The following is a 14753-nucleotide window of genomic DNA, read 5'->3' on the forward strand; positions in this document are numbered from 1 at the left end:
TTGTTGTCGTCCCTAGCGCCATATTCCTTGCCTTAGTGTGTATGATACTCAAGAACAAAGGGTTAATAGAGATCTACCAGAAGAAAGCATGATAAACCAGTACAGGCCCAAAGCTTGAGGCTGCACTACTGCGATGTAGATCGAATCCTAGATGCAACACATACAGATAGTCGCTGCGGGTGGAGGTGAGATATAGATATTAATGTGAACCTCATGTGCTTGTGCCTAATATCAGAAAGGGGCATTGTCAGATCCTATCAGTGGTGCAGCCTCAAGCTATTTGGGCCTGTAGCCTAAAACATCAGGCTGAACATGTCATGATAGGACAACTGGCTTAGGTGTTACACCGCAGCACCAGACTGGTGGTCTCATCACACAATGATGCTGCGGAGTGTCAGGTTATGGGGTCACTCTAGCCTGTGTGCTTAATATACCATATAGGAGGTGAGGACATTATCCTACAGTCCTGCAGTATGAAGGGGATACGATGGTGCCGACCCCGGGAGATCTCATTTGCAGGTCCTGGAGACACAGGAGGTTCTTCATGATCCTGGCGGACGTGAACTTCAGCCGGATCCCGTTTACTCTCCGCTCGCTCCAGACCTGAAGAAGAACAAGTGTATAAAGATGTTATCCAGAGTGTATGAGATATACAGATTACAGGGCACCACGTGTATGGCTGAACCTACACTTTGACTGATATAATATGGGGCTTAAAGCGGTTGTGTCGGATCCACAGGGCAGTGTCCGATCGCTGCGGGCCTGATCTTTGAATCCCCCAGCAATCAGGAGAATGGGAGACCTAAAGCCTCCTTGTGAATGGAGCACCAGTGCACTTTTATGGGACCGTACTTTCCTACAACCTAAAAGTCCCCTCCATTGCAACAGAAGCGGGACCCCGTCCACTCTCCTTAAAGTCATATTTGGTACTGAGGAGTCTGTGACGCTGCCTCCAGTAAAAAAAAAAAAAATCTAAAAGTCGTGTATACCAATGGAAAGGACAGATGATCCCACAAAAAACAAGCCCCAATGATAGAAAAATAGTCCTCATATGGTTTGTCAACCCCATAGAAGTGAATGGAGCGCCGGTGATGAGGAGGAATTTGTGTCGTCCCCCCCTTAATAATCACTTAGACCCCTGGTGATATGGACACTTATACCTAAAGGGATGTGTCCAAACGGGACAACCCCTTTAAATATCAAGCTATAGGCCTTGTCCTTTATGGGTTATAGTAAGGCAGCGCTGGCCGTACCTCTGTAGTGTGGTCAGGAGATTCTGGGTTTCTCTGCTCTTGTTGTGCTGGGAGCCGTATACCGCCATCTGGATCTCCAGACACTGGAAGAGATGACATGAATACCGCCATTATATACTGATATAGTCTGACTACTGCATTAGGTATCTGCGCCACCACTAGAGGAGCTCAGGAGTGGACTATACTGTTCATACACTGTACTCAATGTTAGCATGCTCCTGGGCGCCCCCTAGTGGCAGTAACAGGCGGAATCTTTTATCTGTAGGTTTTGCCAGAGCCATCACCTTTTTGAGCAGGCGGTACCCCTTCTGTATCCTCCCCTCTGCCAGATGGATACTGCCCATGATACTGAGCATGTCAGCCATGGTCTCGCTGTACTCGGTCTCAGAGCCCAAAGCTTCCTGTAGCATCTTGTACGCCTCCTAGAGGACAAAAACAGAACAGTGCAATATCCTATTCCAGGGTAACCTATTCCTTAAAGGGATATTCTCATTTCAGATTTTATATTTTACAGCGGTCTGCCCTCTTTAGCACTACAACTCCCAGCATGCTCCATGTACTTGCCTGGTTGAACTAATCCTGCTGGGAGTTGTAGTTTCACAACAGCTGGAGTGTCGAAGGCTACTATCCCTGGTTTATAGGCTAGTGACGGCATAGTAGACCACGGGCTGCGCCCAGTCCGACCTCCACAGTATTGGCTGCTTTCTTCTGGACATAGCGCCACGCTAATCTGCAGGTTGTGTGTGGTATTGCAATTCAGTTCCATTAATTCCAATAGAGCTGCAATAACTGACATAACCAATGGGCAGGTGTGGCGCTGTTTTTGGAGGACATGCGCCATGTTTTTCTAATCCCTCTAAGATCCACCGTGCACCCCCGGACCATGAGAAGTCATGACAGTGATGTCACTAGGTATGGAACAGGCTGAGTTGCGGCCTAGATGTGATGGCGGCCTCAATGTCCGCTATGGGGGTTGGATTCCCCACTATAGAGAAACGTGCGGTACATTGGGGGGGGTTGCAGGCGTTCTCTTCCGAAGAGCGTTATACCATCTTCTTCGAGGAGAGAGTCCAACTGAGGTACCTCCCTGGATTCAGGCCCAAGGTGCCCTCCGTCTCCACAGGTGCCAGCTGGTTACCTTACCAGTTTTACATAGAGCGCACCCGCTCCTTTAGAAAAGCAGAAAACCTCCCCATATTGTGCTGCTGGTGGGACGACAGGGAACACTTGGTTATGTAGATAACCTGTTTTCCCGTAGTCCCTACAGCGGCACAAGTCTCCCTCCCTAAGTGTAATTGGAGGAGAGCAAGGGAAAAAAAAATTCCGCCTGTCCTACCAGCACACAGGGGCAGAAAATACCCCGTATTGTGCCGCTGTTGGGACTAAGGGAAACAGGTCACCTACATAACCCACCATTCTGTGGGCGTCCTACTTGGTAAATAACCGCACTGCCCAGTTATTATACACCTGACGCCCCCCGTACCTGAGTTTTTCCGATCTGTATCAGCCATTTGCTATATTCCACGCACGTGTTCAATGTCTGCGGGTCGTCGGGTCCGAGAACCACCCGATACACGCTGAGACTCTCCGTAAAATACTTGGCAGCGCTATCTAGAGAAGAGAAGAACGCCATGTCAATGAACGGAGGGAAGAGATGGAGCCCCAATGGGCCACTGAGGACCTTGTGTGTATGGCCTAGTGAGTGTCAGCTGTACCAGCCCCTGCCACAATGGCCGCTCAGGTCCATGGTCAATAGCAGGTGCGGCCTATACAGTAAGTGGTTTACAGAGGTCACCTCAATGGCCTCCGTCATGTGACCGCAGGAAGCTGATGGTTGGTATGACACCCGGGAATGGCTCCCAGGCCTGCCTAGGCCTATTAGGCCCAGGCACGGTGTAATAGGAGGCGGCCGTATGTACAAGTTTCCTTTATAGAGGTTTGCAAGGCTTAATAATTGATAACCTAGGATTTTAGGATTTTTTCTGTCCATGATTATGGGGGCGGCCATCTTGTCCGAGCTTCTTCTCTACTCTGTTAACAACATTTAGTGATCTGCTTTACGGCACAGTCATAGCCATAGGCAGCGATAGTCTGGAGCCAACCCATTGAGGTCTATGGGAGAGTTTTCTGGACAGGGAGGGGGAAAAGATAAATTATGACATCATCTGTTGTCAGTAATGGTGGCTCAGTGGTGTTATCTTCTATTGTAATCCTGTCTGTGATGTAACCAAGGTGGCTGCCTCAAAGAAAATCCCTACAGAAATGCAGGTCTATTCTTCGACTTAGTGGTCAGAGTAAAAAATTGCATGGTACTGTATTTTTTCCTACTTTTTCTTGAAAAATATGTTTCATATAAAAATTTGGCCATTTTTTTTTTACATATTCCCTTAAGTGCACCACTTACCATTGTATTCAGGACGGCCGGCGGCGGCGGCGTACGCCTTGGCTAACAGCAGCCCTGTCTGTGCGGCCTCCACACTCAGGTTCTTATAGACTGCCTGACATATAGAATGGGCCTAGAGAGACAGAAGGGCATGAAATAAAGGTCCTTTACTCATCTTCATTGTAAATGGTAGCATAATGCAGAATAAGGACGGATTTTGGCGAGGATTTTGAGGTTAGAAGACTGCCACAAAGTCCTCTGCATGTCAGATACCTGCAGTAGGTAATGGATGGCCTGATCGTGCCTCCTCTTCATCTGCTCGGTCCGGGCCATGTCGCGGTAAATAGCGATCAGTTCGCCAGAGCTGTCGCCCTCCGAGGACACGACGATCTGCACGGCTTGTTCGAAGAAATTCAGAGCTAAGCTGAGCTTCTCCTGCAAAACACAAGCCCTGTGGGAAAACCATAAGAAGATTTGTGTCTCATTTGATTCCTTTAGGATGTTTTTGGCTGCTTTTTTTTTGCACATTTTCTTGGGCCAAAGTGAAATATAAAATTGCTGTCAGTGTACAAGGCTAGTCCTGCTCTCAGCTGAGGGTTTGTTACAATTGTATCCAGTTCAGGCAATGCTCTGCAAGCTCAAAAGATTACACTATATTGATTTGTGCAGCTACTGCTGATGTGTTTAGCTCACAGAGCATTGTCCAGACAGGATACATAGCCTGTCCTGCTCTCAGCTGAGGGTTTGTTACAATTGTATCCACTCTAGACAATGCTCTGTGAGCTCAACACCTGGACTCCAGACTGATACATTGAAGATATATATTAGCTAGCCGCTGATACATGTACCTACCTCCCCTGTGCCAGGGCTATATCCTTGTCAGATATTTTGCCGAGTACAGACGTCTTCTCCTGCAGTTCTTCCAGTTCTTCCACGATTTTCTCCACTTTCTGTAAGCTGAGATAGGATTCTCTTCCAGTAGGACAGTCAAGGGTTACAACGGACTGGTGTAGCAGAGCTGGGTTTGTTATGTGACACATTTCACAATATCACACTGGTTTGTCACTTTATATACGGCTATAGATAGGCCTACCTATTATATAAGGAAGCTATGGAGGGGCCTTAACCCTTTGGGGGGGTCTCACTTTTTCCTAAAGGATATTTATTTTGCAGCAGGTGAGACACCCCCAGAGTGTAGTAAATGGTCACCAGGGTCCCCAGGACTTCCCTCTTCTCTTCTACAGATTTAGACATGTCCACTCCCCGCAGCAGAATGGTTTTGGCAGATTCGGCATGTTGTCTGGCTTGGACCGGTAACCCTAGAAAATAACGTATAATATTACACCGTCCCCCCCATAGGCCATGCAGCTCTGAGTTTGGACCTGGTATTCCAAGGGTTAATAAGGTTCTTGTAACAAGAAATCAAAAAGATCTGAGTTGAACACATACGCGGCTGAAGCAAGGAGCTGACACAGGTCAGCTCCTTGCTTCGCCGCTGAACGCCGCCTACTGGCTTGTAGACGCGATGTGATGACGTCACATCGCGTCTACAACTGTGTGCGGGTGAGAGAGAGAGGCGCGCAGCGAGCGGCGGGGGGAACGAGGAGAAGGTAAGTGTAATGTGGAGGTGGAACGTGAAACTGGGGGCACATGAAGGAGAGGATGGCATGACACTGGGGGCAGAGATGTGGAGACATGAATCTGAGGGCAGAGATGGGGGACATGAATCTGGGGGCAGAGATGGAGGGACATGAATCTGGGGGCAGAGATGGAGGGACATGAATCTGGGGGCAGAGATGGAGGGACATGAATCTGGGGGCAGAGATGGGGGGACATGAATCTGGGGGCAGAGATGGAGGGGACATGAATCTGGGGGCAGAGATGGGGGGACATGAATCTGGGGGCAGAGATGGAGGGACATGAATCTGGTGACAGAGATGGAGGGGACATGAATCTGGGGGCAGAGATGGGGGGACATGAATCTGGGGGCAGAGATGGAGGGGACATGAATCTGGGGGCAGAGATGGGGGGACATGAATCTGGGGGCAGAGATGGAGGGACATGAATCTGGGGGCAGAGATGTGGGGATATGAATCTGGGGGCAGAGATGGAGGGGACATGAATCTGGGGGCAGAGATGGGGGGGACATGAATCTGGGGTCAGAAATGGGGGGGACATGAATCTGGGGACAGAGATGGAGGGGACAAAAATCTGGGGGCAGAAATGGGGAGGGACATGAATCTGGGGGCAGAAAAGGGGGGGACATGAATCTGGGGGCAGAGATGGAAGGGACATGAATCTGAGGGCAGAGATGGAGGGACATGAATCTGGGGGCAGAGATGGAGGGGACATGTATCTGGGGGCAGAGATGGAGAGGACATGAATCTGGGGGCAGAGATGGAGGGGACATGAATCTGGGGGCAGAGATGGAGGGGACATGTATCTGGGGGCAGAGATGGAGAGGACATGAATCTGGGGGCAGAGATGGAGGGACATGAATCTGGGGGCAGAGATGGAGGGGACATGTATCTGGGGGCAGAGATGGAGAGGACATGAATCTGGGGGCAGAGATGGGGGGACATGAATCTGGGGCAGAGATGGGGGGACATGAATCTGGGGGCAGAGATGGAAGGGGGACATGAATCTGGGGGCAGAGATGGAAGGGGGACATGAATCTGGGGACAGAGATGGAGGGGACATGAAACTGGGGCAGAGATGGAGGGGGGGGACATGAAACTGGGGGCAGATGAAGGGTGTATATGAAACTGGGGGAGAGATAGATCGAGGACATATAATTTACGGGTGACTGTAGGAGGATTATACTGTGTGCGGGCACATGAAAAATGAATGAGAATGGGCGGAGTCAACACTAAAGTAGGTGGTGCCACATTTGCCGCGGCCACTATAGTGTTGGCCCCTAGGTGGCAGCAGCACTCTTACATACACATGTGTCGGCCCGATTGGGGCGATCGATCACAGGACTCACCTCTAACAGTCAGGAAACTGTACGCCAGCTCGGCAAACGCCTTCGCCAGTCTCCAGTGACCATCTCCATGGATTATCCTACTTAGGGCCACACAGCGGATTAACTCCTTGTGTGCCTTGAGCAGCTGCAGAAAAAAAATAAAAAAATAAAAGTTCTAAAATGTGCAAAAATGTATTTTTTATTTATTTATTTATTTTTAAGGGTGACGACCTATAAAAACTTAGATATTTTCTTCTGTCCTCACATCTAAAGCTAAAAGATATATTCTGCTGCAATGCATTATGGGATCTCAGCATACCCATTGGGGGCAAATAAACTGCGGCCATGCTGAATTTTTAGCTTTGCTTTGGGTGTGAACAGAGAAGACATGAGACTATGGAGCGCAGTCTACTCACCGCATTGTCTTTGGTGTACTGCTCCGCCATCTGCTGCGCCCTGAATAATTTATCCACAGGAAGTTTCCGATTCTTCAGGCCATGGGGCGGGGCTTCCGATCCATCACATGACCTCTTAGTATAGTCTAATAGGCTGCTATCTTCTTCGTGTATGGCGGGCTCAGTCTTGAGGGTCCTGTAATAAAATACATTGTCTCCAGTTCTCTTCTTCTGTCAACTTATTAGCGATTCTTGATCTATGTACTTTTACTACTAGTACTATTATAGGGTCCTGTATTGGTACTACTATAGAGGTACTGCGGTTAGTACTATTATAGGGTCCTGTATTGGTACTACTATAGAGGTACTGCGGTTAGTACTATTATGGGGTCCTGTATTGGTACTACTATAGAGGTACTGCGGTTAGTACTATTATAGGGTCCCGTATTAGTACTACTATAGAGGTACTGCGGTTAGTACTATTATAGGGTCCCGTATTGGTACTACTATAGAGGTACTGCGGTTAGTACTATTATAGGGTCCCGTATTGGTACTACTATAGAGGTACTGCGGTTAGTACTATTATAGGGTCCCGTATTGGTACTACTATAGCGGTACTGCGGTTAGTACTATTATAGGGTCCCGTATTGGTACTACTATAGAGGTACTGCGGTTAGTACTATTATAGGGTCCCGTATTGGTACTACTATAGAGGTACTGCGGTTAGTACTATTATAGGGTCCTGTATAGGTACTACTATAGAGGTACTGCGGTTAGTACTATTATAAGGTCCTGTATTGGTACTACTATAGAGGTGCTGCGGTTAGTACTATTATAGGGTCCTGTATTGGTACTACTATAGAGGTACTGCGGTTAGTACTATTATAGGGTCCTGTATTGGTACTACTATAGAGGTACTGCGGTTAGTACTATTATAGGGTCCTGTATTGGTACTACTATAGAGGTACTGCGGTTAGTACTATTATAGGGTCCTGTATTGGTACTACTATAGAGGTACTGCGATTAGTACTATTATAGGGTCCTGTATTGGTACTACTATAGAGGTACTGCGGTTAGTACTATTATAGGGTCCTGTATTAGTACTACTATAGAGATACTATTATAGGGTCCTGTATTAGTACTACTATAGAGGTGCTGCGGTTAGTACTATTATAGGGTCCTGTATTAGTACTACTATAGAGGTACTGTATTAGTACTACTATAGAGGTGCTGCGGTTAGTACTATTATAGGGTCCTGTATTGGTACTACTATAGAGGTACTGTATTAGTACTGCTATAGAGGTGCTGCGGTTAGTACTATTATAGGGTCCTGTATTGGTACTACTATAGCGGTACTGCGGTTAGTACTATTATAGGGTCCTGTATTGGTACTACTATAGAGGTACTGCGGTTAGTACTATTATAGGGTCCTGTATTGGTACTACTATAGAGGTACTGCGGTTAGTACTATTATAGGGTCCTGTATTGGTACTACTATAGAGGTACTGCGGTTAGTACTATTATAGGGTCCTGTATTGGTACTACTATAGAGGTACTGCGGTTAGTACTATTATAGGGTCCTGTATTAGTACTACTATAGAGATACTATTATAGTGTCCTGTATTAGTACTACTATAGAGGTGCTGCGGTTAGTACTATTATAGGGTCCTGTATTAGTACTACTATAGAGGTGCTGCGGTTAGTACTATTATAGGGTCCTGTATTGGTACTACTATAGAGGTACTGCGGTTAGTACTATTATAGGGTCCTGTATTGGTACTACTATAGAGGTGCTGCGGTTAGTACTATTATAGGGTCCCGTATTGGTACTACTATAGAGGTACTGCGGTTAGTACTATTATAGGGTCCTGTATTGGTACTACTATAGCGGTACTGCGGTTAGTACTATTATAGGGTCCTGTATTGGTACTACTATAGAGGTACTGCGGTTAGTACTATTATAGGGTCCTGTATTAGTACTACTATAGAGGTGCTGCGGTTAGTACTATTATAGGGTCCTGTATTGGTACTACTATAGAGGTGCTGCGGTTAGTACTATTATAGGGTCCTGTATTGGTACTACTATAGAGGTACTGTATTAGTACTACTATAGAGGTGCTGCGGTTAGTACTATTATAGGGTCCTGTATTGGTACTACTATAGAGGTACTGTATTAGTACTACTATAGAGGTACTGCGGTTAGTACTATTATAGGGTCCTGTATTAGTACTACTATAGAGGTACTGCGGTTAGTGCTATTATAGGGTCCTGTATTAGTACTACTATAGAGGTACTGCAGTTAGTACTATTATAGGGTCCCGTATTGGTACTACTATAGAGGTACTGTGGTTAGTACTATTATAGGGTCCTGTATTGGTACTACTATAGCGGTACTGCGGTTAGTACTATTATAGGGTCCTGTATTGGTACTACTATAGAGGTACTGCGGTTAGTACTATTATAGGGTCCTGTATTGGTACTACTATAGAGGTGCTGCGGTTAGTACTATTATAGGGTCCCGTATTGGTACTACTATAGAGGTGCTGCGGTTAGTACTATTATAGGGTCCTGTATTAGTACTACTATAGAGGTACTGCGGTTAGTACTATTATAGGGTCCTGTATTGGTACTACTATAGCGGTACTGCGGTTAGTACTATTATAGGGTCCTGTATTGGTACTACTATAGAGGTGCTGCGGTTAGTACTATTATAGGGTCCTGTATTGGTACTACTATAGAGGTACTGTATTAGTACTACTATAGAGGTACTGCGGTTAGTACTATTATAGGGTCCTGTATTGGTACTACTATAGAGGTACTGCGGTTAGTACTATTATAGGGTCCTGTATTGGTACTACTATAGAGGTGCTGCGGTTAGTACTATTATAGGGTCCTGTATTGGTACTACTATAGAGGTACTGTATTAGTACTACTATAGAGGTACTGCGGTTAGTACTATTATAGGGTCCTGTATTAGTACTACTATAGAGGTGCTGCGGTTAGTACTATTATAGGGTCCTGTATTGGTACTACTATAGAGGTACTGCGGTTAGTACTATTATAGGGTCCTGTATTGGTACTACTATAGAGGTGCTGCGGTTAGTACTATTATAGGGTCCTGTATTGGTACTACTATAGAGGTACTGTATTAGTACTACTATAGAGGTACTGCGGTTAGTACTATTATAGGGTCCTGTATTGGTACTACTATAGAGGTGCTGCGGTTAGTACTATTATAGGGTCCTGTATTGGTACTACTATAGAGGTGCTGCGGTTAGTACTATTATAGGGTCCTGTATTGGTACTACTATAGAGGTACTGTATTAGTACTACTATAGAGGTACTGCGGTTAGTACTATTATAGGGTCCTGTATTGGTACTACTATAGAGGTACTGCGGTTAGTACTATTATAGGGTCCTGTATTAGTACTACTATAGAGGTGCTGCGGTTAGTACTATTATAGGGTCCTGTATTGGTACTACTATAGAGGTGCTGTGGTTAGTACTATTATAGGGTCCTGTATTGGTACTACTATAGCGGTACTGCGGTTAGTACTATTATAGGGTCCTGTATTAGTACTACTAAAGAGGTGCTGCGGTTAGTACTATTATAGGGTCCTGTATTGGTACTACTATAGAGGTGCTGCGGTTAGTACTATTATAGGGTCCTGTATTGGTACTACTATAGAGGTGCTGCGGTTAGTACTATTATAGGGTCCTGTATTAGTACTACTATAGAGGTGCTGCGGTTAGTACTATTATAGGGTCCTGTATTGGTACTACTATAGAGGTGCTGCGGTTAGTACTATTATAGGGTCCTGTATTAGTACTACTATAGAGGTGCTGCGGTTAGTACTATTATAGGGTCCTGTATTAGTACTACTATAGAGGTGCTGCGGTTAGTACTATTATAGGGTCCCGTATTGGTACTACTATAGAGGTGCTGCGGTTAGTACTATTATAGGGTCCTGTATTGGTACTACTATAGCGGTACTGCGGTTAGTACTATTATAGGGTCCTGTATTGGTACTACTATAGAGGTACTGCGGTTAGTACTATTATAGGGTCCTGTATTAGTACTACTATAGAGGTGCTGCGGTTAGTACTATTATAGGGTCCTGTATTGGTACTACTATAGAGGTGCTGCGGTTAGTACTATTATAGGGTCCTGTATTGGTACTACTATAGAGGTACTGTATTAGTACTACTATAGAGGTGCTGCGGTTAGTACTATTATAGGGTCCTGTATTGGTACTACTATAGAGGTACTGTATTAGTACTACTATAGAGGTACTGCGGTTAGTACTATTATAGGGTCCTGTATTAGTACTACTATAGAGGTACTGCGGTTAGTGCTATTATAGGGTCCTGTATTAGTACTACTATAGAGGTACTGCGGTTAGTACTATTATAGGGTCCTGTATTGGTACTACTATAGCGGTACTGCGGTTAGTACTATTATAGGGTCCTGTATTGGTACTACTATAGAGGTGCTGCGGTTAGTACTATTATAGGGTCCTGTATTGGTACTACTATAGAGGTACTGTATTAGTACTACTATAGAGGTACTGCGGTTAGTACTATTATAGGGTCCTGTATTGGTACTACTATAGAGGTACTGCGGTTAGTACTATTATAGGGTCCTGTATTGGTACTACTATAGAGGTGCTGCGGTTAGTACTATTATAGGGTCCTGTATTGGTACTACTATAGAGGTACTGTATTAGTACTACTATAGAGGTACTGCGGTTAGTACTATTATAGGGTCCTGTATTGGTACTACTATAGAGGTGCTGCGGTTAGTACTATTATAGGGTCCTGTATTGGTACTACTATAGAGGTGCTGCGGTTAGTACTATTATAGGGTCCTGTATTGGTACTACTATAGAGGTACTGTATTAGTACTACTATAGAGGTACTGCGGTTAGTACTATTATAGGGTCCTGTATTGGTACTACTATAGAGGTACTGCGGTTAGTACTATTATAGGGTCCTGTATTAGTACTACTATAGAGGTGCTGCGGTTAGTACTATTATAGGGTCCTGTATTAGTACTACTATAGAGGTGCTGCGGTTAGTACTATTATAGGGTCCTGTATTGGTACTACTATAGCGGTACTGCGGTTAGTACTATTATAGGGTCCTGTATTAGTACTACTATAGAGGTGCTGCGGTTAGTACTATTATAGGGTCCTGTATTAGTACTACTATAGAGGTACTGCGGTTAGTACTATTATAGGGTCCTTTATTAGTACTACTATAGAGGTGCTGCGGTTAGTACTATTATAGGGTCCTGTATTGGTACTACTATAGCGGTACTGCGGTTAGTACTACTATAGAGGTGCTGCGGTTAGTACTATTATAGGGTCCCGTATTGGTACTACTATAGAGGTGCTGCGGTTAGTACTATTATAGGGTCCCGTATTGGTACTACTATAGAGGTGCTGCGGTTAGTACTATTATAGGGTCCTGTATTAGTACTACTATAGAGGTGCTGCGGTTAGTACTATTATAGGGTCCTGTATTGGTACTACTATAGAGGTGCTGCGGTTAGTACTATTATAGGGTCCTGTATTGGTACTACTATAGAGGTACTGCGGTTAGTACTATTATAGGGTCCTGTATTGGTACTACTATAGAGGTGCTGCGGTTAGTACTATTATAGGGTCCCGTATTGGTACTACTATAGAGGTGCTGCGGTTAGTACTATTATAGGGTCCTGTATTAGTACTACTATAGAGGTACTGCGGTTAGTACTATTATAGGGTCCTGTATTGGTACTACTATAGCGGTACTGCGGTTAGTACTATTATAGGGTCCTGTATTGGTACTACTATAGAGGTGCTGCGGTTAGTACTATTATAGGGTCCTGTATTGGTACTACTATAGAGGTGCTGCGGTTAGTACTATTATAGGGTCCTGTATTGGTACTACTATAGAGGTGCTGCGGTTAGTACTATTATAGGGTCCTGTATTGGTACTACTATAGAGGTGCTGCGGTTAGTACTATTATAGGGTCCTGTATTGGTACTACTATAGAGGTACTGTATTAGTACTACTATAGAGGTACTGCGGTTAGTACTATTATAGGGTCCTGTATTGGTACTACTATAGAGGTACTGCGGTTAGTACTATTATAGGGTCCTGTATTAGTACTACTATAGAGGTGCTGCGGTTAGTACTATTATAGGGTCCTGTATTAGTACTACTATAGAGGTGCTGCGGTTAGTACTATTATAGGGTCCTGTATTGGTACTACTATAGCGGTACTGCGGTTAGTACTATTATAGGGTCCTGTATTAGTACTACTATAGAGGTGCTGCGGTTAGTACTATTATAGGGTCCTGTATTGGTACTACTATAGCGGTACTGCGGTTAGTACTACTATAGAGGTGCTGCGGTTAGTACTATTATAGGGTCCCGTATTGGTACTACTATAGAGGTGCTGCGGTTAGTACTATTATAGGGTCCCGTATTGGTACTACTATAGAGGTGCTGCGGTTAGTACTATTATAGGGTCCTGTATTAGTACTACTATAGAGGTGCTGCGGTTAGTACTATTATAGGGTCCTGTATTGGTACTACTATAGAGGTGCTGCGGTTAGTACTATTATAGGGTCCTGTATTGGTACTACTATAGAGGTACTGCGGTTAGTACTATTATAGGGTCCTGTATTGGTACTACTATAGAGGTGCTGCGGTTAGTACTATTATAGGGTCCTGTATTAGTACTACTATAGAGGTGCTGCGGTTAGTACTATTATAGGGTCCTGTATTAGTACTACTATAGAGGTGCTGCGGTTAGTACTATTATAGGGTCCTGTATTGGTACTACTATAGAGGTGCTGCGGTTAGTACTATTATAGGGTCCTGTATTGGTACTACTATAGAGGTACTGCGGTTAGTACTATTATAGGGTCCTGTATTGGTACTACTATAGAGGTGCTGCGGTTAGTACTATTATAGGGTCCTGTATTAGTACTACTATAGAGGTGCTGCGGTTAGTACTATTATAGGGTCCTGTATTGGTACTACTATAGAGGTCCTGGGGGTCTTTGGTTAGCACTATTATGGGGGCACACTGAGTGAGGGGCTTCTATACACTCACTATAGTATATTTCTGGTACATACGTGCACAGCGATCCCGGCTCGTCATATGTGGAGTCAGTGGGGATACGTATGGGGACGGACGACATGATATCCCAGACACCTGTAAGAGAAACAGCGTTCCTTCACGTCGTGTATCTCACTGAACACCCATTAGACATCACAATCTATGGGGAAAGGGGTTGCACATCGTAGGGTGCCGATAAATTGCTTTGGCAACTTCATGGTTCAAAAAAAAAAATATATTTTTTTTTTTTGAAAAAGTAGAAAAATATCTTAAAAAACAAAAAACTTCAACCCACAAAAAACAAGCCCACACAAGGCTACGGCGATGAAAAAAAAAAAAAACTTATGGATTTTAAAACCGAGATTATAAGTAAAAAACAAAAAAATTCCAAAAAATTCAAAATAATCTGGACCATTAAGGGGTTAAGGAGCAGCTTGTGGCGTCTACCTCACAGCTGAGCTTCGGGCCTGTGTTTCTGCTCCAGCACTCCGTGCTCGGCTTGTTTACACCAGGTGCCTCATTGTTTTGGAGACGGCACCATGACAGCAGGGGCGGGGTTATAGCCCCCGAGGCATTGTGGGAGCCGTTGCCTTGTACTCCATTATTACTGAGGTTTTTGCCAGGACTTTTACACCAGGCCGTA

The 14753-nt window shown here is 44.8% G+C and overlaps 1 protein-coding gene across 1 annotated transcript; it reads right to left on the reverse strand.

Moving 5' to 3' along the window:
* Positions 1-62: 62 nt before the first annotated feature.
* Positions 63-14603, reverse strand: TTC23L (tetratricopeptide repeat domain 23 like). The gene is made up of 13 exons (XM_075262164.1): positions 14558-14603; positions 14128-14206; positions 7018-7192; positions 6623-6746; positions 4799-4955; positions 4489-4614; positions 3910-4087; positions 3658-3769; positions 2737-2864; positions 1538-1675; positions 1249-1336; positions 463-603; positions 63-73 (listed from the first exon to the last, which is right to left on the reverse strand). The coding sequence occupies exons 2-13, from the start codon at positions 14190-14192 to the stop codon at positions 63-65; spliced, it is 1443 nt and encodes a 480-aa protein (XP_075118265.1). The 5' UTR covers positions 14193-14206; positions 14558-14603.
* Between the last annotated feature and the right edge of the window lie 150 nt (positions 14604-14753).

Source organism: Leptodactylus fuscus, chromosome 1 (assembly GCF_031893055.1).
Source record: "Leptodactylus fuscus isolate aLepFus1 chromosome 1, aLepFus1.hap2, whole genome shotgun sequence".
NCBI classification, from domain to species: domain Eukaryota; kingdom Metazoa; phylum Chordata; class Amphibia; order Anura; family Leptodactylidae; genus Leptodactylus; species Leptodactylus fuscus.